The sequence below is a fragment of the Sceloporus undulatus genome, chromosome 9 (genome assembly GCF_019175285.1).
Source record: "Sceloporus undulatus isolate JIND9_A2432 ecotype Alabama chromosome 9, SceUnd_v1.1, whole genome shotgun sequence".
Classification (NCBI taxonomy): domain Eukaryota; kingdom Metazoa; phylum Chordata; class Lepidosauria; order Squamata; family Phrynosomatidae; genus Sceloporus; species Sceloporus undulatus.
Genome location: NC_056530.1, coordinates 14,671,714 through 14,697,952, shown reverse-complemented (window position 1 = coordinate 14,697,952; position 26,239 = coordinate 14,671,714). Strand labels below are relative to the sequence as shown.

The following is a 26,239-nucleotide window of genomic DNA, read 5'->3' as shown; positions in this document are numbered from 1 at the left end:
GGTCACCCAGTGGGCTTTTATGCTTGCACAGGGATTCGAACCCTGGTCTCTAGAGTCAGAGTCCAATGCTCAAACCACTACATCACACATAGGACAGGATCATGTTGCTTCGTTTCAACTAGAGGTGACCCATTGAATCGACTATTGATTGGTGAATCAAAACATAAGTATAGTGGCTGGACTGAATGGATCTATTCCAGTCAGGACCAACAGCAGGGTTTAGGCTTTTGTGTTTTGTAACGGACTTTATCTGCCAGAGATAAATAAAAGTGAAACCACCACAGACAGGTCTGGATCACTTCTAGCGGGATTCCAGAAAATACTAGTTGTCACTTGTAGGGTTGCCAAACTGAAGAAGGAAAAGGGCTCCTGTACCTTTAGAAGTTACCAAATCCTTAATCAGGAAAGGTCCTTTCAATTACCATTGGCTGAGACTATGGCCCGATACAGACAGGCCAAAATAAAGCTGCTTCGGGTCACTTTGGAGGTATGCTGTTTAAAGGATGCATGCGTACTAAGAGTCCGGAAGCCATGCCAAAGCCATGATCCAATCCTAAGGACAGGAGCGCAGCTTTGGTGCAGCTTCCGGACTCTTAGTACGCATGCATCATTTAAACAGCATAACTCTAAAGTGACCCGAAGCTGCTTTATTTTGGCCTGTCTGTATGGGGCCTATATGACAATGTCTCCTCTCCTCCCTCATCCCTCAAATCCACCTTTTGGCTGAAGTAGCCCCCACACATATGGGTATTTAGCGGCCAGTGAAAAGTGTTGAATTTGTTTTTATTCCGAGGGTCCCAGGAGACTCCAAATGATTCCAATAGAGCATTTGGGAGCAAAAAGAAATTTTATTTTAATTGGAAAACCAAATGTAACTCCTAGGGATGACGCTTGTGCTGTCGCTGGAACTTGGTGGTACATTTTCCAGGATCCGCTTCCCATTAAAGCTACCTATCCCCATTCAGTTTGGCAACTCTAATCCCTTGTGCTTGTTTTCTGCTGATTTGGAGAATAGGACAGGGAGCAATGGATGCAAACTGCTGGAAAAGAGAGTCCAGCTAAACATTAGGAAGAACATCTGGATGGTAAGAGGCGTTGGGCAGTGGAAGACGTTCCCTTGGAGGGTTCCTTCTCTGGATGCTCTGTCACAAGGAGAGGTTGGATGGTTGGTGTCTTCTTGTATGGGAAAGTGAGGTTCGATTTTTGGGGTCTCTTCCAACTCTAGGGTTCTATGAAGACAACTTCCGCACCAACCAGGTCTCCAAGAGGAAGGCTCTGCACATCCAGGTTGCCTTTGGATAGGATTGCCTTTGTGGGAAGGGAGGTTATATGGGAGTATGTAGGCTGAAGCAGGAGGTGGTTATTTGGATACATGAGAAGATTTTGGAAGGCAAGGAGCATTAGGGTCCTTTGGAGGGTAGCTGTGGAACTGATGGTGGGATTTTTCACATGTGCTGGCAAAGGAGATTTTAGAAAACAGGTGTGACTTTGGGGTCCTTCCTTCCTGTTTCAGTGCTTTCAAGGTGGAAATGTTCCCAATGTACTGCCACAAAGATACCAGAGGAGGGTGGTGTTGAGCAAGGAGAAGCAACCTTGGTTTCCTGTTCCCCAAACTTCTTAATTTGCACCCCAGGAAGAGGTGAGAGGTCAGGGTGGCCGGATAGGTCCTCCTTTTCCAGGACAGGCCCTACATTTCAGCCTTCTGTCCTGGAAGAATCCCAAAACGTCCTCCATTCTGAGCATGAATTGATACGTTCGGCCCTCGATATGCGTGGATTCTTTATTCACAACAGATTGAATATATCAAATATATCTATACAAATTCCTAAAAGCAAACCTTGATTTTGACCTTTTAATATAAGGGAAGCCATTTTACTACCCCAATGGGACTTGAGCATCCATGGATTTTGGTATCCACAGGGTTTCCTGGAGCCAAACCCCAACAGATGCCAAGGACCCACTGTAATAATAATAATAATAATAATAATAATAATAATAATAATGCACTGTATTTAATGGGACATGAACATCCATAGATTTTGGTATCCATGGGAGTCCTGGAACCAAACCCCGGCGAATACCAAGGGACCATTGTAGTAGTAGTATAATAATAATAATGCACTGTATTGAATGGGACATGAGTATCCATGGACTTTGGTACCCACAGAGGGTCCTGGAACCCTGTTTAGCTTTTATTTTACAACGTCCCACATTCGTCTTGAACGTCCTACATTTTGCAGTGCCTTAGTCTTCCTTTGCGGTTAAGACACCTGGTCGTCCTGGGTGAAGTTTCGAATCCAAGGCTCACACCGTTATATTCCAGGGGCAGGTGGTGGCACCCGTGTCCGCTCCGGGCTTTAATCCAGACTTTGAAGGAGTGATGGAAGATGCTCCATCCACTGATAGATGCCCAACCTCCATCCAATAGGAGCCCAGAAGCTGACCCTTGGAAGCCCATCTAGCCCAGTTATGGTCAGGCAGGACTCTTTCCCAGGGACTTCTGCACAGGAATAAAGACCTTCTCTTTCTCACAAAACTACAAATCCTAAGTACTCATAGCACTGAGCTGTCATGGCAATTAAAAGCGGTGTCAAACTGCATTAACTCTGCAGTGTAGACGCTGCCCTCTTACTCCAGTTTCTTGCCTCTGCAAGAAGCAATGGGGGGAAAAGGGTGCAGAGCTGGCCCCGCCCCGTTTGCAAATCTCGAGCTCCTGGTTGGCTGGGCCGAGGAAGGGGGCGTGTTCCAGGTCGCTATAAAAGGAGCGGCGGACAATGCAGCACTTCAGTCTTGGGTTTAGGAAACAGCAGGGAGCACATGCGCAGTAGGCGCTCGAAGGGGATCTGCAGCAGGATTTTTTGCAATTGCAAAGCGAACTTTGGGATTGGGGTTGCTGTTTAATCCGGGTTTAGGATGAGGGGCAGAGACCCGGAGCCTTCTGCAGATTGCACCCTCAGCCACCCGGGGGCGTCTTTCTCTGCTACTGCCTCCTTGCACCAGGATTCTAGGGTCAATCCAGCATTAATTGAGGTTTGATGCAGGTTTAGTCCAAGCTTCATCAGAGGCTGGTCCAGGGTTAGTCTGAGATTGATGTAGGGTTGGTGTGGGGTTAGGCTGGGGAATGCCCTAATGCCTTTCTCTGTCCCCGCCCCCTTGCAGTAAGACTCTGGGGTTAGTCCAGGGTTACTTGGGGGTTGATGTTGGGTTAGACCAGGGTTGATCTGAAGTGAGTTTGGGGTTGGTACAGGGGTTGATGTGGGGTGTGTCTGGGGTCAATCCAGGGTTGATGTGAGGTTAGTCCACGATTGACCCAGAGTTAGTTCAGGTTTGATCTGGGGTTGTTGTAGGGGTTGCTGTGGTGTTAGTCCTGGGTCAATCTAGGGTTGGTGTGGGGTTAGTCCTGGGTTACTTGGGGGCTGATGTGTGACTGCTCTGGGATTGACACAGGGTTAGTCCAAGGTTGATCTGAGGTTAGTCTGGGGTTGGTGCAGGGGTTGATGTGGGGTTAGTTCAGGGTTATTCTGGGGTTAGGATATAAGGGTCTCTGCGGAGACAGCCTTTGAGTTTTGGGGGTCCCCATAAAGGCAGCCATGGAGCTGGATGTCCGCTGCTTTGAGGAGGACTCTGAGGGGGACCTGGACTTCCGACTCTGCCCCTGGGAGGATGGTGGCCGTGACGTCTGGCACAAGTTTGAGCTTCTGCTGCCCAGCCCACCTGCCTCACCTCTGATGGACCCTGGAAGACAAGAGGAGGAGGAGGAAGAAGGGTCCAAGTGGGGTAACCTGAGCGCCTTCGTCCTCCGCGACTGCATGTGGAGCGCCGGCAAGGGCCTCTCTGCCCCAACCAGCATGCCCAGCAGTGCCACTGCCCCCCACGAGCCTGGCCTAGGGGGGCTCTGTGTGGCCCCCGCAGCTGTCTTCACCTGGCCTTCTGCAGAAAGAGGGGGTACCACAGAAGGGAAGCCCCTGGCCTCATCTGGCTCAGAGAGCCAAAGCGACTCTGGTAAGTTGGCAACCCCTTTGCAAAAAAAAGAAGTACTGTTTGGCATTGCAGAATTAATGCAGATTGTTACTGCTCAGCCAGCCATGGCTCCATTCTGTGGGATTCTGGGGTTTCTTGTGGCCCCAGAACTCTCTGACACAGAAGGCTACATATCTCATTGTGTTGATTCCATTATAGGGTTTTCTTGGCAAGATTTGTTCAGAGGATGCTTTGCCATTGCCATCCTCTGAGGCTGAGACAGTGTGACTTGTCCAAAGGCTCCTACTGGGTTTCCATTGCCGAACTGGGATTCGGACCCTGGCTTCTAGAGTCGTAATGCAGTGCTCAGGGTTGGCTTTCACAAAACTATCTCACAATATCTACACTAAACTGCAAATCTCAGAATTCCCTAGCATTGAGCCAGGGCAGTCAAAGTGGTACCAGACCGCATTAATTCTGCAGTGCAGGTGAGACCTTAGCTGCATCTCCCTAAGCAAAGTTTGACCTGGTTAATATTGGGATGGGTGACCACCTGGGAAGAATGGCCAGGAACGGCAAGTAAGGGATCCTGCCTGCATTAAAACACTTGCATGCATACGCTGCCGGTCAGTGTTGGCAATACAAGCCAGTTTTCTTTATTCCACTTAAAAAGCCCTGCCTACAGTTGCCAGTCAGAGTGGTCAGTATGAGGCCAAGTGGACCAGGGAGGTCCTATGCAGAAGAAGGCCCTGGGTTTAATCCTTGGCATCTCCCAAGTTGCTAGAAAGAAATTCTGGACAATGGCTGCTGCCAGTCAGAGTTGGGAGCATTGGGCTATATTGACCACCCAGAATCATAATAAATAAGAGCAGCTTCCTGGAAATTATATGTGTCTGATTTTTGGAAGCTTAGATGGGGGTCAGCCCTGTTAGTACTTGAAGAGGAGTGAATGCTAGGATTCTCCAAGGAGGAATCGGAGCTTGGAAAAATTGCCTTTTGGGCTACAATTCCCAGACCCTCACAGCCCCCTTGGGCATTTTCTTTACTACAAAAAAGTAAAAACTTCCCTAGTTCTGGAAGGAACCTTGCTGTAAACACACATCTGCTGCTGCCAGTCAGTGTTGGTGACACTGGTCTGATGGAAACCTCCCTCCCCAATAGGTTTGGATCAGTAAGGACAACCTTTCTCTTATGATCCTCCTGGAAAGGACCCCTGCTTCCAAAACTCCTCCACCGCTTCAGTGTTTTTGCTTTGCAAGGAGGTTTGCGCAAGGGAGCAGCAGCAGGTCCACTTTCAGGAGGAAGTGGCCATTTCTGCTTTCCCCCACAACTCTCCTCCAACTTTCCAGGCTTGTGGTGCCTGCTGCTAGGTCTTTGCATAACCCTCAGAGCCCAACCCAGTTTGGCTTCCTCCTCCTCCCAGTTTACCACTGTCCTGCCTGGCCCATCTGCAAACAGGGCTTGGCACGCCACCAAACACCCCCTTCCAAATATATTTATATATGTCTTTAAGAAGAGGAGCAGAAGAGTTGCAAAACTCTTTCCTCCTCCTCTTCTTCCTCCCTGCTTTATGGTGTCTGTGTTTGTGTATAGACCCAGATAGATCCTATCCTAGAACTGTTGTGTTTTGGCAACTCCAAAGTTTCCTGCTTCCTTCTATGAATACAATTCCAGGAAGCCAGGAGCAGCCGGCAAAGCCAGCCTTGCAAATGGCCACCACCTCCTCTTAAGCCTCTCCTGTCTGGAAGCAACCAGACAAAGGCAATAAATGAGGGTTTAACCTGGAATCTTCTTTAGGGCATCCTAATACCTTGCTTGTCTCCTTTTCCTCCACTGTTTTTAATGGCGTCTCAAAGACATTTCTGGGTCCACGGAAATGCCACCACCTGCAAATTTCAAAAGCGTAGCCGGATTCCTTTCATGTCCTTTTGATGTTTTAGAAGTTTCTTTTAAAATCCATCTCTTTTAGCAGTTGCCTCTCTTGGGTAACCCCATCGTCTCTTTATTGGATTTGAATGATTACTGGCTTCAGACTGGAATTACCTGCCATGGGAGGAGATCTTCCTAGAAGCCTTGTTTTCAGGTGGGAATGTCTGCCCAACCTGAATGTGGGAGAATGAAAGGGTGAAAAGGGTGCAAAGTGGGGAAGGAAATTGCAGGGATTAAACCTGACTTCGGTTTGGATGTTTTGGGAGGAGAGTTATCCTTTGAAATCCAGGCCTCTTCCCAATATATCCAGGAAGAAAACATATCCAGGTGTAGCTGTGTTGGCCATGCAGCAAAGTACAAAAACATCCAGAATAGACAAAACAGGGATGCCTTTATTGCAGTGGTTCCCAAATTGTGGCTTTGTAGGTGTTCTGGACTTCAGTTCTCAGAATCCCAGACCATTGTCCAAGATGGCTGTGGCTTCTGGGAGCTACTACTACTAGTAGTAGTAGTTGTAGTAATAATTCTTGTCTATAATGCCATTTTCTCCAAAGGGCAGTACATTAGAACAGGACCAGAGTTTGGGAATCACTGCTTTATTGGGACAACTGAAATGCACAAAATCCATGTGCATTTTGGAAAATACTCCCTTCAAAAGCTTGCAACACGTATTTTGTGCCTTTTGGCTGGCCCAACAAATGTATCACTTGTTTTATGGATTTTGGATATTTTCGTAGATAGAAGAAGAGAGAGCGAGGCAGGTCCCTGAGGAGGTTTAATCTCAATTAGCAAAGTTGGCAGGGAGGGTGCTTGCTTTTAATCCCAGGCTGACTCAGTGACCTGGACTTTACCTCCTTCTATTGCTGGCCAGGATCCTTCCCAGCCCAACTGGGTCCTTTTCAGTCACAGACTTTGGATCAGGGACAAAAAGCGACAGATGCAAACGTAGACAGGACAGAGGAAACCCATGAGTGATGAGGACATAAGCCAATGAGAGAGCGGTCAGTAGCATCCCAAGCCCTCCTTTTGGCCTGCCACCAGCCTCCTTGGGGCCAGGCAGTCACTCCTTCCATTCATTCATTTGTTCACGCCGCTCATTTTTTACACACAAGACGTCTGGAAGGAGAATGCACCATTGTACCATATTATATACCCTAAAATGATAAGGAATAGGAGCATAAAATGCTGGATCCAGGCATTGGCCATTACACCAGCCGCTGTGTCTTGGAAGCCATTCCAGCGGGGCAACTCCACCATCCACCCTTTGCTTCTCTTTCTTGCAAAGATCTGGTAGGCAACCTGCCCTCTTTTAAGCCTGCCTTTCTTAGCTGAATTGAGAAACCGCTCCCATCATCCACAGTGGGACCTGCCTTCCACATCAGTGTAGTAGCTTTATTGTCCACTGCCCTGAGATTGTATGATGTCAGGTGATATATATGATATTTGGATTGATAAGCCTTCTTTGGGAAGGCTTCTGTTTCTGTTGCATGCATTTTACAAAACATTTTTGGCAAGTTTCTTCAGAGGGGTTTTGCCCTTGCCATCCTCTGATGCTGAGAGAGAGTGACCCAGTGGGTTTATATGGCAGAACCGGAGAAAAACAATAAAAATAAAATTACTTTTAAAAATCTGAATGTTTTTTTGCTTTTGCATGTGGAAAACAAATGAAGGGACGGTGTGCATCCTTGGTTGTTGAAACCCTTCATTCTGCCTTCTCTTGTAATAACTTTCCAGCTTTTCTTTCTAGACCCACTGCGTTTGTCTGAAGGATGAAAGCCCTATGAGTGAAGTCCTTTGAGACTCATTCAAGCCATCTGTGCAAAGGCCTTTAAATCACCCCCTGCTCTGCCTCCTTTTTATTATGTAGAAGGTGCTGAGCTGCTGCTCCCTTTCTCTCTCAATCCCTCTTTCTCTGCCAAATGGGGTAGGATGGAGGTGGAGATGGGGGTCCAGAGAAGCTGGAAAGGGTTTTGCTGCTTGCAAAAAGAAAGAAAAAAGTGGGGAATCCCTGAAGCACAAAGCTGGAGGAACAAAGACCTATTCTCTCCTTTCATTTGCAATTCTAGTAGGGCATGAAAGAGTCCAGCCGGCTGCTAGGGGCCTCAGTCTTTTTGTTGTCCTTGTTATTGTTTGTGTGTGAGGTGTGTAGGAATGTCACACTCCTTGGTGGTTGCTTTTGGGAAACACACACACACAGTTTTTGCTTTCACACTGCATAATTATAGCATCTTGATACCACTTTAAGCCCCCTGTGATTTGTAGTTTTGGGAAACACATGGGATCCCTTAAACTATAAGAACAGAGCTCACTGTTGAAGATTTCTAAACACTTTGCAAAACTACAAGCCCTGGGATTTTATAGGATTGCACCATGGCACTTAAAGTGTTATCAAACTGCACAAATAATAACCCCAAACTGTTGCAAAGCCTCCATATTCCTAATACAGTCATGCTGACCTTTAATTTTTTCCCTCTGCTTTGTTGTTGAGGATAGTGCTATAATAATTGGCTCCAACTTGCCCAGTAGGAATCTAATTTTCAAAACAACCGGTTATATATCTGCATTTTCTTATTAACAATATTGAACATGACATTGTTTACAAGACTGTGTTAAAAAGCCAAGGCCTTTCACAAGCAATTTTGTCTTAGCTTCAGCTTTCCAAGATAAAGAACATCTTATTTACCAAAGAGCAGACAGGGCTTGATAAAGGCATGTGAGTCAAAACATCATCTTAACATGCCCATATGAAAGGATTTTTGTTCTGTTTGTGACTCTGAAAAGAGTGGCATGATTTCAAAAAGCAAAACAGTTCCAGGGATGGGAAATCACAGTCTGTTCACAGTTCCAATTTCTGTCCTGGGGGCAAGGAATATTAATATATTTGCTGACTTTAGTTTGTGTGTATCTGTTTGCCACCCCCAAAGACATAGGAGCCACTGGCCACCATTGAGGGCATCTCATTAGCTACAATGAACAGAAAGCTTGGCGGGACTTCTCTGGGTCCAGCCAGATTCCTCTTTATATGGGCATCCCCTTCCCATGTGTACTTCAGTCACTTTATTTATATTCTGCTTCTTCCCCTCCTCCCCAAAAAGGAACCTTTCACATTATCTGACGACAGCTCAGTGATTCATAGATTTCTTGGATGGACTCCAAATCACTATTGGTGCAAAACTCTGGTCAGTAACATTTGATCGACTGTGAAATTGAGATACAAAAAGGACAACTGTGTTCTCTTGATTTGTTTGCAGAGGGAGAAGAAATTGATGTGGTGACCGTGGAGAAACGGCAGTCGCTGAGCATGAGGAAGCCAGTCACCATCACAGTCCGAGCAGACCCCTGGGACCCCTGCATGAAGCACTTTCACATTGCCATCCACCAGCAGCAACACAATTACGCCGCCCGGTCCCCTCCTGAGGTTTCCTCTCGGGAAGTTGCCTCGGAGAAAAGCACCCAAGAAGAGGAGGAGGAGGAAGAAGAAGAGGAGGAGGAAGATGAAGAGGATGAAGATGCCAACTCTAGAGATGATGGGGGCTCACGGTGCCTGGGTCAAGTGGCAGAGAGTTCCTCTCTCAACTCTTTCCTCCTGAAACCCGGGAACGCTCCCAGCTCGGACGGTGAGGACCTTTCCAAGCGGAGGAACCACAACTACTTGGAGCGCAAGCGACGCAATGACCTCCGCTCCCGTTTCCTGGCCTTGAGGGACCAGGTGCCGGGCCTGGCCACCTGCCCCAAGACCCCCAAAGTGGTGGTCCTCAGCAAAGCCTCGGAGTACCTGCAGTCCCTGCTGAAGGCCGAGCAGGAGATGGTGGCTGAGAAGGCACTGCTGAAGCGGCACCAGCGCCAGCTCCTGAAACAGATCTCCCACCTCAAGGGGGTCCGCTGAACCGCCGGGGACTCCAAGGACTCCTCTCTGCCCTGATCTGCACTTTCAATGTTTGTTTGCAGGACCTTGAAAGGACTCCACATCCCAAAATGCACTCCACCTGGTGCACCCATGTGGCATGTCCCCACTTTTCTATTTTCCTACTTGCAACTCCTAATTTCATTTGTTTTGATAAGGAAAGGTAGGAGATGAAATGAGACCAAAGGCCCATGTGTAACCACCAAACCCCAATCTGCAGCCCCAATCCCTTCTTCAAATATTTTTCTGGGCAATTTTGAGGCAATTCCCCATCCAAACCTCATCCTAAATACACCAATACTGCAAGTGGGGTAATTCCTTTGTGTCTGGAAACTAGACACCAGTGTTGATGGGAAGCGATGTGGTGCCACTTTCAGGGCGCTGCAATGTGCGGGTGTGGCTCAAAGGGAAATGTGGGGGTAACAGTTGGCACCCTCCAACCCTTGCAATGTTGCTCACCCCAACTATAACTGTCATTGCTGGAAGTCTCTTCCAGCCTAGGCATTGCTGTGGGTTTCAGAAGAAGGGTTCAGGAATGATTTCTGTTCAGGTTGGGGGCAACACAGGCTGCAACACAGGAACCCAAGGAATTTGCAGTTTAGGAAAGACTATTTGGAGTTCTCATCCTGAGCTTCTCCAGAGCCTCACCAAACTACAAATCCCATAAATCAATAGGCTGCAAAGTGTATACTCTGTAATTGTGTAACATGAATTAGACTTGCGTCTTCAAGTGAGCAAAGAGACCTCCCTTGTGGGGTGTGGTATCTCACAACACAGGCAGGCTCCTGATAAAGGGCCCCAGATTCACTGCCTTCAAAGCAATGCCTCCAGATGTTTTTGTTGGATTGCAACTCCCATCAGTCATCACGCATGGTGACTGCTGGAACTTGGGAGTCCAACAATAGCTGGAGGGGGCTGACACAATTCCCTCTCCTGACTTAAGGCCTTGTTGTTTTTCAGGGTCTACACCAACATGTTGCTCACCTGTGTAGCTCTGCAATCAGCATAGCCATTTGTGAGGAATGCTGGGAGCTGTAGTCCAACGCAGTGGTGACCAATAGCTCCCATGTCAGTCAGGGTGGTGAATCCACACCAGACTTTGGATAGGCTTAAAGGAGCCATCTGTGGTGTTGACCCAAAGCAGACTCATACATCCCTTCATGGAAGCCAATGGGTGCCAGAGGATATACCCTTATGGCTGAGATGATATTTTTCATGCTCCCTGCTCATGAAAAAAAATGCCCAATCCACCAGGTATAGGTTCCTTTCAAGAGGGCAAGTGGTGAAGAAAATGGAGATGTGTGTCTTGGGTTCTAAATCTGCCCCCTTCCCTTTCCTCTCATGGCCAGTCATGGTCTGCCTTTAAAATAAAACCGTCCCCTCTCTCCAAATATTCCTTCACTGAGAATGCACTGAGATCACCTTGGATTTGATTTTTACCTCATTCTTATTTTATCCACTTCAAAGACAACACAAGTTCCTTATCTTGGGGTTTATATATTGTTTTTGTATCTCTTGGAATCCGTTGTTATGACTGTCTTGATTCTTTATGCTGGGTGTCTTTTTTAAATATATATACATGCAGAGACTGTATTTTTATACTTTTTTAAGGCATTGTTTTGTAAAAAGGAGGGGGGGGGAATCCCTTTCGCTGCCTAAGTTCCTTCTGTTTGTGTATTTTAAAACAACTTCTAAGTGAGGGGATGAGTCACAATAAACTCCAGCAGGCAAACAACTGGTTCTGGCCAACTGGGAGGACTGGAAATTCTCCTCTTAGGAGGTTTAGGAACTGGAGCCAACTTCCAGCAATGGGAATAATATACGTTTGAAGGGGAAGCCTCTCTTTCTTTGCAAGTATGGGGAATCTTCCTAAAAATGTATCTAAATAGGGTCTTTCTCTCCTTGTTCTAGCTCTGTGGTTCTCGCCTGAAAATGAGACTTTAAAAAATGAGAAGCTGGTCACGCAAAGAATGACTGTTTGGTGTTTCTTTTCATTAAAAATCCAAAACTGGTCACGCAATGAATGACTTTTCGGTCTTTCTTTCAATTAAAAACGAGAAACTGTTTGTGCAAAGAGCTACTTTGCAGTGTTTCCTTCCAAACTTGTTTCTCAAAACACATCAGCGAGATCCTCCAAAATCCTCCGAGCTTTTCTCCCGACTCACGCAGGAGGAGATATTTTGCAATTTCAGGGTTGTGTGTGTCTCTTTGCAGCAATGAATGACGGCGCAATGGAGGAATTCCCCACAGTCCCATGGGGAAAGTGGTTCCTGTTTTTATGGGATTAAGGAGAGGCTGGGAGGCCTTTCCAAAACTGGGTATTCAGGTCATGCTTTCCCTGGCCTTGCTTCTAAAAAGAGAGACAGGCAGCTGTTGAAAACAAGCAGTTGCTAAAAAAGCAAGAGTCATTACTTGTCAATTTTTAATCCAATAACTGCTTTTATTATTCTCTTTATAGACTTGTCTTTCTGTTAACAGCTCCCAATGCAGTTCATGTTCATGTGGAGCTCCATCTTGCTTTCCGTCACTATGAAGCAGCTATTTGCTATGCCCATTGTATAGATGAAGCATTGGAAAGACTGAGGTTGTGCCTTCCCAGGTCTTCCAATAATCCTGGTGTTGTGTTTTTAAACTCTAAGGTCCAAGGTTTGGTTGAAATGGTATCTATTGCTCAACAAGGATGCTTTTTTTTTTAAATTGCACAATATTGTGCAATTCTACTATTTAATTGTTAAATATTCTTGAGTCGGTATGATGCAAGCTCAGCAGTTAATGGCAAAAATACAATAGCTTGAACTGGTCGTCCTTACAATGTTTGGAAGACGAAGCTGCTGCCATCTTGAGCTTGGGAGGCATTTTCCATTGCAGAGTGGCATCATTTCCTCCCAAAGGGATGAGCAGGTGGGATCCATCGTAAAATTTGGGCTGAGGCGGCAATAATCCCGCCTGGTCCAATGATCTCTCCCCGTTTTCCAGCTAGGGCTGGCTTCTCTCCCTGTTGCCATGGCGAGAGATTTGTGTTGCTAGGAGCAGAGCCAGCATCCCTCTGTTGCTGTGGCAGAACATCACACAAACCCCCTGTCGCTGTGGCAACAGCCTCCTCCATCACCCTCCTTCCCTGGCGCTCCATCCTTCCTCTGTTGCTACGGCAACCATCCTTTCCTCCTTGTCTTTGCCCACAAGTTCACCATCTCTTCCCTCCTCCTCCTCCACTATCAGACTCTCCCATTTCCAAATTGGTTGCCATGGCAATATCCCTCCCTCTTCCCCATCCTTGGGTCCCTCAATTGGCCTCCCTTTCTACCCCTGGATAAATACAGTTGCAATCCCCTTTCCAAATCCAAATCTTCATCCTCAGAGATAGCATGATAACACAATGAAGCAGGGGATTCTCTTAGGGACAAAAGGGAGTTATAGTTCCTTAGAACCGGAAGGGGCTCCAAGGGACATCTCATCCAACCCCCAGCCATGCAGGAATAAAGAAAGACGCTGGATGGATGGATAGATAGATAGATCAGGTAGATATGATACCTAGACAGATAGATAGCAAAGATAGTCATTAGTTGGGAACCACCAAGGATGCATCAATTGCCACTTGAGCTGCATGCAGGGATGGCCCTCCATAACATAAAAATATAAACCAAAAAGGGCACAGCCGTGTTAGTCTGTAAAATCATTAAGAGCTTGATGCCCTGAAAGAAAGAAGTTGGCAGCAGGAGCTTTCCCAGGCTTCAGCCCACCTCCTCAGATGCCTTTATGTTTACATCCATTGACATTTCCATGCATCTAAGGCTCAAGCCTAGGAAAGCCCATGGTGGTGCCAGCTTCTTTCTTTCAGTGAGTCTCAAAGATGCTACAAGATCTCTCCACATAGTGATTTTGCAGACTATTATTACCTTTAAATAATAATAATAATAATAATAATAATAATAATAATAATAATAATATGCATCTGAGGAAGTAGGCTGAAGTCTAGGAAAGCTCACACTGCCAACACCTTTCTTTCAGTGAGTCTCAAAAGGGCTGCAAGATCTCTCTACATATTATTATATCTAAATGCATCAGAGGAAGCAGACTTTAGTCTAAGAAAGCCTCTGCTGTCAACTCCTTTCTTTCATTGAGTCTCAAAGGTGCTACTGCTGCAAGATCCCTTAGCAGCCTGTTTAGGAAGTGAAAGGAGGCTTGTCCCTTGGGCTGCAATGCAGGGCTGTCCCTCCTTGGTCCAATCGCCTCTCGGGCCCCAGGCTGTAGATTAGCATATGCAAATGTATGCAAAGTGAGCCTGGGCAGGCGCTGCAGTGGCTTCCTCCTCCTCCTCCTCCTCCTCCTCCTTCTTTGGCTGATCCTCCCCTTCCTCTCCTCTTGCTCCTCCTCCTCTCGCTCTCTCTGGCCATGGCCTTGTCCTGTTCGCTCCGTCCGCCGCTGGTGGTCATCCTGGGGGCCACGGGGACCGGCAAGACCCGGCTGGCCCTCCAGCTGGCCCTCCGCCTCGGAGGAGAGATCCTCAGCGCAGACTCCATGCAGGTGGGCAACAAGGGGGCCCCTGGGCATGGGCAGAGCGCCAGGGAAGCAAGCAGGCAGGCAGGAAGGCCAGCCCCTGGGAACCACTGGGAACCCCGCATCACCTGCTTCCCTAATCCCTTGCCCCCACTTTGCAAGGAAGCATCACTAAGTATGGGCAAGAAATCCCCCCAGTGTATCCCTATGGATAGGTATTCTCCATGTTTCCCTATGGGCAAGTCTTCTCCAGTGTATCACTATGGGCAAGTATTCCCCATCATTCTCTATGGACAAGTAATTCCCTATGTTTCCCTATGGGCAAGCATTCCCCATGTTTCCTTATGAACAATGTTCCCTAATGTTTCCCTATGGACAAGTAATTCTCTATATTTTCCTATGGGCAAGTATTCTGCAATGATTCCTTATGGGGAAATAATCCCTATGTTTCCCTATGGGGAAGTATTGCTCAGTGATTCCCTATGGACAAATATTCTCCAATGATTCCTTAGGGGCAAGTAATCCCCATAATTCTCTATGGGGAGGTAATCCCCATGTATTCCCTATGTTTCCCTATGGGGTCTGCCATAAGTCAGAAACAACTTGAAGGCACAACGACTAGAGAACAGAGCATTTTAGGAGGTGTTGTTTGCCATGCAGCCATGTTGTTGTTGTTGTTGTTGTTGTTGTTGTTGTTGTGTGCCTTCAGGTAATTTCCGATTTATGACACTTACACTCGTAAGGTTCATAACGGCTGGTCATAAAGTTATCATAAGGGGTTTTCTTGGCAAGTTTCTTCAGAGGGGGTTTGCCATGGCCTTCCCCTGACGCTGAGAGAGTGTGACTTGCCCAAGGTCACCCAATGGATTTACATGACCAAGCAGGGATTCAAATCCTAGTCTCCAGCTCAAACCACTAGACCACCCTGGCCCTGACCATTTGGCTACCATTGCTATGATAACAGACGAGGCAGAAGTTTCCATGCTGGACCTTTACCTGACTAGCCATCTGTTTGTGTGTGTGTTCCCCTCAGGTGTACAAGGGCCTGGACATCATCACCAACAAGGCCTCTCCTCAGGAGCAAACCCTGTGCAAGCACCACATGATCAGTTTCGTGGACCCCTTGGTCACCAACTACACCATCGTGGACTTCAGGAACAAGGCCGCCTCCATTATATCCTTCCAAGGGGTGGATGGGTTCTTGCGTTCCTTTCCTTTCCTTTTGGAAAATAAAAACTTGGTTTCCAGTCCTCGGTGTTTCAAGGGAGGAAATAAAACCAGCTAGGAAGACAGGAAAACAAACTGCAAGTTTTTTGTTCCTCCCCATTTTTAGTGTTTTGATTTTAAATATGTTTATTTGCTTGATTTTAGTTTATTATTTATTCAGGTTTATTACTACCGGTAGTTGTTTTTTAAAGAATTACCTTTCTAAAAATATAAATGGGAATTAAGAAACAGAAGAAGGAAAACAACTGTAGGTTAATACGTAGGCCCTTGATATCCACTGGGGTTTGGTTCCAGGACCCCCATGGATAGCAAAATCCATGGATGTTCAAGTCCCATTAAATACAATGGAGTATCATTACTACTGTACTACTACTGCTGCAGTGGGTCCTTGGTATCTGCTGGGGTTTGGTTCCAGGACCCCCGTAGATAGCAAAATCCATGGATGTTCAAGTCTCATTAAATACAATGGGCTATCATTACTACTATTACTACTACTACTACAGTGGGTCCTTGGTATCTGCTGGGGTTTGGTCCAGGACCCCCATGGATAGCAAAATCCATGGATGTTCAAGCCCCATTAAATACAATGGGGTATCATTACTACTAATACTACTACTACTGCAGTGGGTCCTTGGTGTCCGCTGGGGTTTGGTTCCAGGACCCCCATGGGATCGGATGTTCAAGTCCCATTAAATACAGTTGCCCAAAAAGCTGGCAAGACACAACTGCCAGTCAGCATTGCCAGTATTGAGCCAGATAGAGCTGACTCAACTTCCTTTCTTATGCTCCTCAACTGACCACATTGAAGACATCTTTGCCTCCCGAAAGATCCCGATTGTGGTTGGTGGGACCAATTATTACATCGAGTCTCTGCTCTGGAAGGTCCTGATCGACACGGAGGTACCAGGGGCTCTTGGGGGGTTGGCATCACTTGTTGCCACTATGGGTATTTTCCAGAAGATGCCTGGATGCTGGGGATGAACAACCCTTCACCTAGCCAGTGGTCATGCTTGGGCCTTTACAACCTGGATCTCCCCCAAGGCTTAGTGGACTTGGTATCCCTCTTGGGCCACTGGCCCACTAAGTAGCCTCTTGGTGGTCCAGTGGGATGGAGAGGTGGGTAGGAGGGACGCGTCAGGATTCAACATGGTTTCCACATCAGTCAGGCAGTATCGTCATTCCACATTTGCTCTGAACCTTTAGGGAGATAGTTCTCCCTAGAACAGAGATTAACATCTTGGATAGTTCCTTGAAAGTGCCAAAACCCAGTTAATTTGCTGTCCAACTGATGTGGGTACAACTAGTTGCCACTGTGCACCCTGGTCCTGTCCTGGGAGAAAGGTGGCATAAAAATACAGTAAATAATAAATCTCGGCAGATGATGGGACGCAGGACCCATTCACATTACAGATTCCCTTTTAACGGCCATGGCTGTATGCTGTGAAATCCTGGGGTTTGTAGCCAAGTGAGAATTCCAAATACAGGTGGAGTCTCCCTTTTCCAGAATCCAAAATATTGCCTCCCCAAAAAACCTCAAAATTTTCCTGGGTGACTGAAGTATTGACATCTTTGCTTTTCAATGGTTTGGTGTACACAAACTTTGTTTCATGCAGAACGTTGTTAAAATATTGTATAAAATGACCTTCAAGTTACGTGTATAAGGTATATATGAAACATAAATGAATTTCGTGTTTAGACTTGGGTCCCATCTCTAAGATGTACGTATATGCAAATACAGGTATTCCAAAATCCCCCTAAAATCCTAAACCAAAAACACTTCTGGCTCCAGGCATTTTGGATAAGGAAAACCCAACCTGTACCCCTCCCTAAACTGCAATCCCCAGGATTCATCCATGGCAATTAAAGTGGAATGATAGCTGTATAACTCTGTGATATGAATGGGGCCATAGAATTCTGACAGAGGGTTCTGAGTCCTTTGTTATATGACTGATCCTAAGAGTCTGTAGCAGGCAAAGTGGTATAAAACTGCTATGACTTTGCAGTGTAAAAGAGTGCAGACTTACCTACAGGCAGATGCCTCTGTTGCAGGAGCAAGCGAAAAGTCCTGTCTCTGCAGAGGGAACAACTGATCGGAAAATGGAGCTGGAGAAACTGGATGGCCAAGAGCTCCATCGGCGACTGAGTCAGGTTGATCCTAAAATGGCTGCCAAACTGCACCCTCATGATAAGCGCAAGGTGGCCAGGTCTGTCTTCCCAGTTTGGGGACCCTGGGGCAAGAGGCAGGGTGGTGTAGTGGTTGGAGCAGGAGTGGATATCACATGGCCCCCTTGTCAGCATGTGGCCAGTGATGAGAATGCTGGGAGTTGCAGTCCAGCAGCATCTGGAAGGCTGCATTTAGCCAGTATCCTGTTGGGATTTGAAAAATCCAGGTTCAGACTTAACTGGGTGAAACTCACTGTGTTTTGGGATTAACATTTTTTTAATGCATATTTAGGACTTGAAGTATTTCTTGTGCAGCCATGATACCTGACTCAGGGAGCCAGAAGTATTTAAGATTTCCAAAATACAATTCCAAAGTTCTTTTTTCCTAGGAGCAGCTGCAGACAAGACTCACACCTAGAGTTTGGGGCACATTTGTTTTGAATTTATATTTATATGAGTGTTTTTAGCTTTGATTTGGTAACGTCTTACGTTTTTCTTGATCGCTCTACAATTTGCGGTCCCTTATCCTCCTTTGCAGTTAGGACATCTCGTCGCCCTGCTTCTTCTGGAAGTATCCAGGATGAACGTTAAAGCTGAAGCTTCACATGGGTCATCTGTACTCTTACCCTTGGGGCAAACCACTTTTTAAATTTAAAATACTCTGTGCATCTACTACTGGCAATGAACAAGTCCCATTGCTCCTGGGCTGGGCTTCCTGGGAGCAGCAGGACGTTCCTGCAAGAGAAAGTTCCTGCAAGAGAAAGTCACCCAGCCGGCTGGGCAGCATGCCTTCCCTTTGTGGGAAAGGAGGCCGGATCGTGCCCGGTCTTGCCCTGCCAGTCAGCCAGACGTTCCCAGCCCTGCCTTGCCCAGGGGAAGAAAGAGAGAGGCACCCATCCTACTCCCAGGTTGAGTCTCCCTTCTCCAAAATGCTTGGATTTTGGGTTGGAGATGCACTCCTGTGCTGCTGGCGGTGCCTGTGCCATCCTTCCTGGCCCCAGAAGAGCTTGGGCAGCCAGTTGCTGGAACATTGGAGAGGAGAGGGAAGAAGCAGAGGCATTGAAAGACATCGAAAGAGCTAAGAAAGCCTGGCATGGTGGAGAGAAGGTGGCTGAGATCCTACATCAGGGTTCACAGGATTACACATTAATTAGGTTTTGCAACATTGTGTTGAATGGGTCCATGGCACAGCTGAGCCAAGGTGTCACCTGTGCAACTGAATGCCCAACCAAATGCAAATGTGTATCCATGCACATACCCTATGTGTGACTCTGCACCCACATTTAGGTATTGAAGTGTTATTTTTCACTGTCTTACATGGCTTCCAGGGAGTTCCGGCACAGAAAATACCCCCTAAGACCTGCCTTGGGGTGTCCCACACAGGGACACCACAAGATTAGCGACCCCCGTCCCTGCCTTAAAACCATCCCTTGGTCTTTCTCTCCAACAGGAGCTTGCAAGTGTTTGAAGAAACCGGCGTCCCCCACAGTGAGCTCTTGCGGCAGCAGCATGAAGAGGAAGGTGGGGGACCCTTGGGGGGACCCCTGAAGTACCCCAACCCTTGCATTTTATGGCTTCATGCAGAACAGGCAGGTAAAAAAGTAGGTTGGGGGGTTTGACGGGAAGCTCCCAGGCCCTATCATTTGCGCTCCTATCTTAATAAGGCTTGGTTTTTAAGCCATTGAATAAATGTTCACATAGCAGCAAATGAAATGTTGGACAGCTAACCAAAAATCATCTTGGTAGCATAGTTTGCACGGAACTATATTAAAAATTCGATATAAATTTGTTCTTGAAATGTATGGATGAGCAGTGGCTCTTCAGTTTCCTTCATACAAAGATCTCCCTTAGCTTTGCAGCCTGTAGTCATGGGTGGGGATCCCATTGCCTTCCAAATGCTGTTGGACTGCAGATCCCAGCATTCCCCACTCATGGGCCATGCTAGCTAAGTGGCTGCTGGGAGATGCAGTCCCACAGGAAGCTCCATCCTCAACCAGCCGCTCTTTTTGGGTCTCATTTCAGTCCTGGAAGAACGCCTGGACCGGCGCGTGGAGGCCATGCTCCAAGCTGGGCTGCTTGAGGAACTGCGCAGTTTTCACCAGCGATATAACCAGGAGAAGGTGGCTGAGAACTGGTGAGGCGGGGGTCTTGCCATGCCAGAGTTGCCAGGGGTTTATGTTGCACTATTGACAGTGCATGACACCCCCTCCCCTGTTTCGCACTCTTCCCTCTCAGCCAGGATTACCAGCATGGCATTTTCCAGTCCATCGGCTTCAAGGAATTCCATGAATTCCTCATCACAGAGGGCCAGTGTCCGGAGGAAAAGAGCCAGCAGCTCCTGGAGAAAGGTAAGATGCCTGTCTCAGAAGGTTGGCATTGCAGTTTGCACCATGAAAGAAGGCATTTGGCTTTTGTTTTGCTTTCTTATTGCTAGGTGGGCAGTATTTGGGCACACGTTTTGCATTTGAATGGTGCTAATGTGTTCATCCAAGTGGGAATCATGTGCCCCTTTGGATACTTCTGGAGTTGCAGCTCCCAGTATCCCCCACCCTTGGCTAAGCTGGCTAGGGGGCTTCTGTGAGGTGTAGTCCAAGTACTTTACTCATCTCCTGATTTAGCTGCAGAGATCAGGGGCTGAAAGAGTTTCTCTAGATATTTCCAGAGGGAATTTAATGCAGTTTTCTCAAAAAATGTTTGGATTGTTTGAAGGAAGAACGGGTTGCAACCTGCCTAGCTTTGCAGCATCAAGATTTGCCCGGCTTTTGTGCTGCCTCTTCTCCGCTGTGTTTATTTTCCTTCTCTTTTTTTCCTCCTAAATCGTCCCAGGAGTGAACTCACCCACCTTGGGGCTCTGAGCGCTTGGCAGGAGCTGCGTCTCACCTGGATGGCGCCTGGCACCTGGCCCTGGCACAGCCTCCTGCTCCTTTTGTCTCTCTTTCCCGCAGTTAGCTTTCCCTCTTTGTCATTCCAGGAATAGAAGCCCTAAAGATCGTGACCAAGCGTTACGCCCGCAAACAGAACAAATGGGTGCGGAACCGCTTCCTCCGGCGTAAGTCCAGCTTCTCCAATTGTGGCCTTGCAAGAGTATTCTACAAGTCTTTGAACCCCATTTCCACTCCATTAATTCCAGCCAAAGCATGCCTGTTCTTTACTCCAGAAGCAAGGTGAACAGACTGCTTCCTTTTCCCAGGATGTGTCCTACATTTCAACCATCTGTTATGGAGGAATTTCAAAACATGCTCCATTTAGAGCAGTGATTCCCAAACTTTGGTCTTCCAGGTGTTTTAGACTTCAACTCCCAGAAGCCCCAGACAGCTTGGCCAATAGACAGGAATTCTGGGAGATGGAGTCCCAAACACAATGCTCCTCCTGTTTATTTCAGGAGGACAAGCAGGGCAGAGGTGGAAAAAGCCTCCAAAGAAACCTGAGAAACTGGAGAGCAAAGAGGGCACTTTATGGACTTTTAACATTTCCTCCCTGGGGCAGGTGCAAGGCACTTTTTTCTCTGCCAAAGCAGCCGACAGGTGCAGCTGGTTCCTTGGTGGGGTTTTGTGGTTTTGGTGGCCAAAGAGGCATCACCTGCTCAGGTTGTTGGCCCTGGGGAGAGCTTTTGGGCCAGTTGCCATTAAACTAGTCCAGCCAGCTGGCAGGTGAGAGTGCCAAGAGCAAAAGGAAGGGCTGGCACTCCAGAGCATACATAAAATTGTGATGAAACCGCCTTAAGGTGCCAGTTAGAATTTAAGAAACATGATTTAAAGTGTCTAAGTGATGATGAGAGATGTTCATCCGACCGCCACTTAAAGACCCCCAAAGACGGAGAGTCCCCCACCCTCCAAAGGATCCCACTCCAGTGTCAAACACCTCTTGCAGTAAAAATAAAAATAAAGTAAGATGGGGTGCTTCTGCCTTTTCCTTGACTCCAAGTCTATGCAAGCAGAGAGTAAAGGCTGCATCCCCTCCACCCATCTCCACCCCTTCCTGACCTGTCTTAAATTTTATGCAAGATTCAGCAGGCTGCTTTTTGCTTCTTGCTTTGAAAAGGGCAAGTTTCTAAACCTTACGATCACAGTGCTTTGTAACCGGTTCTCAGCCTGAAGGTCTTCGTGCTTGAGATTCCAAGGCTGTCATATTTGAGAGGAGAATTGTGCCACCTGAACATTAGGAAGAACTTTATTTTGTTTTTATTTTTTCTCCCAAGAGGTGTTTGACACTGGAGTGGGCTGCCTTGGAGAGTGGTGAGCTCTCCATCTTTCAGGGTCTTTTAGCAGCGGTCGGATGAACATCTCTCAGGAGTGCTTTTATTGTCAATTTTTGCATGGTAGAAGGGGGTTGGAGTGGATGTCCTCTTGGGATTCCTTCCAACTTTCTACAGTATGGTACTTTAAATAACTTATTTTAATTTTGACAACTTTAAGGCTTTTTTAATCCCAACTTTTGGGATGATATTAGCTATGTGTGTGTTTTTACCCTGAGCTTCCCTAGGTCCTCTGGCTTAGGGGCTGGAGAGGAGGCAGGGTATAAATGGTACAAATCTACAGCGCTATATAAATAAACAATAATAATAATGCTGAGTGATGCTTTTTCTCCTCTGTGTCCCCCCAGGCCCCGGATCCAATGTGCCCCCCGTCTATGGCTTGGAAGTCTCGGATCTCTCCGAGTGGGAAGAAAAAGTCTTGGAACCAGCAGTCCGGATTGTGGAGAGCTTCTTGCAGGTTAACCAACAGAGTCCCTGAGGCTTTGAACCCACAAATAAAAATGGAGAGGGGTTTTTTCATTCCCTCAAGTCATACTAGGACATTGAGGTCTTGCTGATGCCAGCACCGAGAGCAGGATTTGGGCAATGGTGTCATGCGAGGAAGCTGTTCTGGAGTTCTTGGACAGAGTGGGCAAGCGGATTGCCTCCCAGCTGTGGGAGTTTGCATCTGTAGCTTGACCCATTTGAAACAGGTTAAACCAGTTAGCCATTTAAAATAGAGTATGTAAAGCAGGGACGTAGCCAAGGAGGGGTTCTTGGGGTCCGGACCCCCTCCTTCCATTAGAAAAACGAATGGTGTGTGCTGCTGCACCGCCGCACCCAAACCCCATTATAATGGTAGCACTTAGTCTGGGGGCCCCTTCCTAAAATCCTAGCTACATCCCTGTGTAAAGGCAGTGAAAACAATTTCAAGGCAGCTCAGTGACGTACGCATGTGTACATTTGGATAAAATAAATGAGTTCGAAAAGGTGGTGGCGGAGGAATGGCTTCAATGTTTGGGTGCATCGAGGAAGGAATGTCACAGCGAAGGAAGATCCCATCTAAGGGTCCAAGGGACGGGAAGGTGGGTGGGGCTCCCTTCCTTTCTTGCTTGCCTCCTTTTTCTCTCTGCCTCTGCACTATGTCTCCTTTCCTTCCTCAGGGTCAAACACCACCTGCTGAACCCATCACAGTAGCCCTCGACCCACAAGATGAAGAAAAACGGAGCTGCCACCCATGCGAGGTGTGCCAGAGGGTCATAATTGGAGACAGAGAATGGAAAGGTGAAACTCCAAGGGAAGGAAGCGGGCAAACCAAACCAGCAAGAGAGCAACGCTTGGGTGGGAAAGGGGGATGGAAAGGCAAAGGCAAAGTGGGGAGGGGGAGAGCATGCCCCCTATTCTCTGGAACAAAAGCCTCCTCCATCCAAGAATCCCTGCTCCCCAAGGAATTGTTTACAGCTGTCCTTTGTGAAAGGAGCCTCTTTGCAAGCTGGCGGTGGCAGGGGCAACGTAAGCCGGGCTAGAAGCGGCCATCTGTTGCTGCCGTCCAGCCGTCTCTTGTCCCCTCCTGCCTTCCCCCCAGATCTCCCACTGATGTAACAGGAGACGCTCCCATTGTCTGCTCCTTGGACAAAGGGGAAGGAGGAGGGAAACGGAGGACAATTCTGAATTCCAAGATTCTGGGCTCTTTTTTGCCTCCCTTAGTCTTGTCTACAGAGGAAATGTTCTTACAAAGTTATAGCAGCAAAATGAGAATTCTTTCCCTTGTGAATTTCCCTTCCAGTCCTGACATTGAGTGTATCTGCACTGCAAAATGAAAGCAGATGCCTGAACTGTGTCCAGATGCTCCAGTGAAGCTTTAGATTGCTGCAATGTGACCACAGTATCACAATGGATGTGTCCGCACTGCAGAATGAAAGTATGATGAGGCACCAGTGCCCTCTGACAGACCAAGCTGAAGACCACACCAAACTGTCAATCCCAGGATTCTGTCAGAGAGAGTCATGGCTGTTAAAGTGGTGTCAAGCTGCTTTCATTCTTCAGTGTGGATACACCCATCGTAATATATTGCTAGCATTGAAGCAATTTAAAGCTTCATTTGAGCATTTGGAAACACTTTTGAGGCAGTGGACAAAGTGACCATGGAAATGCAAACCCAACAAACTCATAGAAGTGTGAGTGATTTCTAACATCTCACCCTCTGCAATGCTAGAAATTTGGGAAGTGGAGCAAAATTTCATTGGGCAGGAGCAGATTTTTTATTTGATGGTGGCAAAGCTCTCACTCTATCAACCCCATAGCTACCCCTCTATGACCCTTTAGCTGGAGAACCTACCCACCTGCCGAGACATGGAATCAGCTTGCATCTGTTTCATTGCCCACACCGTGTCTGGTTTGTAGCATTATCTGGAAAAGCCCTTTCTGTGGAGTGGTTCTCTTTCTGAAAATGTTCTTCCTGTCTTGGCAGCTCACCTCAAATCCAAATCCCACCGTTTCCAACTGAAGAAACTACGACAACAAGCTCTGGATCATCCCACGTCCACTGAGTCCCCTGTGGCCACTTTGGACATGGGTGAAAACTGGCAAGAAGAGGGGGAAGTGAAGACCGGAGCTGCTGGATTGACGTAAGCTGAGTCTCGCCTGTGGTAGCCAAATCATTGGTGGTAACTTTGGGGTGGAAGGTGGACAGGATCCAGCCATTCTTGTAGAAGTAGAGAGGAATCTGCCCGATCCAGCATCTCATGGCTGCAATGGGTCTAATAGCCCAAAGGACTGAGCTGAGTTAATGGATACCACTGTGCCAAACTTTCTAATGTTGTAAAAAGTGAAGATTATATACATATATTTTTGTATTCCAACGAAGTTGGAGGCTGTTGGCTTCCATGCTGGTGGGGTGATGAACCTGCTTGGAGTTCTGGTCTGAACCTCAAAGGAATGTCCCAAGATACCCAAACCCTACTAGCCTTACCTTCGGTTCAGCATCTTGGATCAATCTGCTAATGTGAAATTAAAACTCAGACTGGATTCCTTGCCCCTCAGATCAGTGAGTTGGCAACAGCAGAAATGCCAAAGACCCTCTTCCCCTCCCCAAGACCTGCAGGAAGTGAATGTATAGTAGATGCGACCAGTACCATACAATCTTTTTTTAAGGATTTCATGCAGTCTTTATTAAATGGGGGAAATGTCACCCCAAGGCCATCTTTCCTTGTAATATTTTAGTACTAAGAATGTTCCTTCTGGACGTGAAATGGAGCTGTATGTACAGCCAGCACAACTTGAGTCCTTATGTTGGGAAAAGGGCGGGATATAAGAAAATATAATAATAATAATAACAACAACAACTTCAGCACTTGTCTTTCACACCTGTTTGTGTTTCTTTACCACACCAATGGCTGAGCAAGGTTGGTGCAAGTGGGGAGCATCTTCTCTTCAAAGGACACATCAAGGGGGAAGGTCATCTCCTCTGCGTTTCTCTCCCCTTGCAAATTGATCGGGTGGATTGACACCTTAGGGGACATTTGAAGGGTGTTCCTTGATCTGCTTAGACTTTTTATTTAAAAAGTGGCTAGAGCTTTGGCTGTAGGTACAAAGGATATGGGAGTCTCAAGACAATGAGTATTTGGTCCGGTTCTCAATATGGTGTACTGGACAGAAGGGCAAATATCTTTTGATACCTCTTAACTTTCACATCATCTGCTTTATTAAACACAGTTCTCTCCCTTTGGCTGTGTGGACTCCATGTGATAGAGATCCGGAGTCCTTTCACACTGCATTGTAGTGCACACTTTGAATCCTGGGTCCAGTTCTAGGCACCACAATTCAAAGCTTGTTTTCTGCCGCTCCAAAGACTAGGACCTGGAGCAGTGGGTTCAACCTACAGGAAAAGGTATCCCACCTCAACATTAGGAAGAACTTTCTGATGGCAAGAACCATTTGACAGTGGACCATGCTGCCTCAGAAAACGTTGGAGGGTCCTCATTTCTTTACACAGGAGCTGGATGGCCATGTTTTTGGAGTACTTAAATTGTGTCTTCCTGCATGACAGAATGGGGTTGGATTGGATGGCCCTTGTGGGTCTCTTCCAGCTCAATGATTTTATGATCCTACACACTTGCAGCCCTATGATTCCACTTTAGCCTGGTCCTTTCAGTTTGAGGAGTGGTATTTCGAACGTGACAGTGAAATAATAAGGTTTGGCCCTGTCTAGTGGGTGTGTGCATGTGAGAGGGGGAAAGGTCGCTCCATAAACCCAGGGTGCCACTTTTGCACCATCTGCCCACGCAGCTAATCCTCCACGCACAAATGCCCATCTGCACTCCCCA

At 47.1% G+C, this 26,239-nt stretch overlaps 2 protein-coding genes across 3 annotated transcripts; both read left to right on the top strand.

Annotated features, from left to right (window-relative positions):
• The first annotated feature begins 2,770 nt into the window (after window positions 1-2,770).
• On the top strand, window positions 2,771-11,869 carry MYCL (MYCL proto-oncogene, bHLH transcription factor). The gene is made up of 2 exons (XM_042440736.1): window positions 2,771-4,002; window positions 9,141-11,869. The coding sequence occupies exons 1-2, from the start codon at window positions 3,591-3,593 to the stop codon at window positions 9,773-9,775; spliced, it is 1,047 nt and encodes a 348-aa protein (XP_042296670.1). The 5' UTR covers window positions 2,771-3,590; the 3' UTR covers window positions 9,776-11,869.
• A 2,290-nt stretch (window positions 11,870-14,159) lies between these two features.
• Window positions 14,160-25,115, top strand: TRIT1 (tRNA isopentenyltransferase 1). 2 transcript variants are annotated; one of them, XM_042440757.1, is made up of 11 exons: window positions 14,160-14,317; window positions 15,324-15,464; window positions 16,319-16,417; window positions 17,567-17,721; window positions 19,131-19,273; window positions 19,703-19,814; window positions 19,916-20,028; window positions 20,652-20,729; window positions 22,283-22,392; window positions 23,078-23,198; window positions 24,385-25,115. In XM_042440757.1, exons 1-11 carry the CDS (start codon window positions 14,186-14,188, stop codon window positions 24,543-24,545), a joined length of 1,365 nt encoding a protein of 454 aa, XP_042296691.1. In that variant the 5' UTR covers window positions 14,160-14,185; the 3' UTR covers window positions 24,546-25,115. The 2 variants fall into 2 exon arrangements, with proteins under 2 accessions (XP_042296691.1, XP_042296692.1); XM_042440758.1 differs by having other exon boundaries at window positions 23,078-23,158; window positions 24,385-24,558.
• Window positions 25,116-26,239: the final 1,124 nt, after the last annotated feature.

What these genes read in the sequence shown, in the direction of transcription:
- MYCL (XM_042440736.1), top strand. Translation starts at nt 3,591, where the DNA reads ATGGAGCTGGATGTCCGCTGCTTTGAGGAGGACTCTGAGGGGGACCTG. An exon ending in AGAGAGCCAAAGCGACTCTG is followed by an intron (nt 4,003 to 9,140) that starts GTAAGTTGGCAA and finishes ATTTGTTTGCAG; the next exon opens with AGGGAGAAGAAATTGATGTG.
- TRIT1 (XM_042440757.1), top strand. Translation starts at nt 14,186, where the DNA reads ATGGCCTTGTCCTGTTCGCTCCGTCCGCCGCTGGTGGTCATCCTGGGG. An exon ending in TCAGCGCAGACTCCATGCAG is followed by an intron (nt 14,318 to 15,323) that starts GTGGGCAACAAG and finishes TGTTCCCCTCAG; the next exon opens with GTGTACAAGGGCCTGGACAT. An exon ending in TTGTGGAGAGCTTCTTGCAG is followed by an intron (nt 22,393 to 23,077) that starts GTTAACCAACAG and finishes TTCCTTCCTCAG; the next exon opens with GGTCAAACACCACCTGCTGA.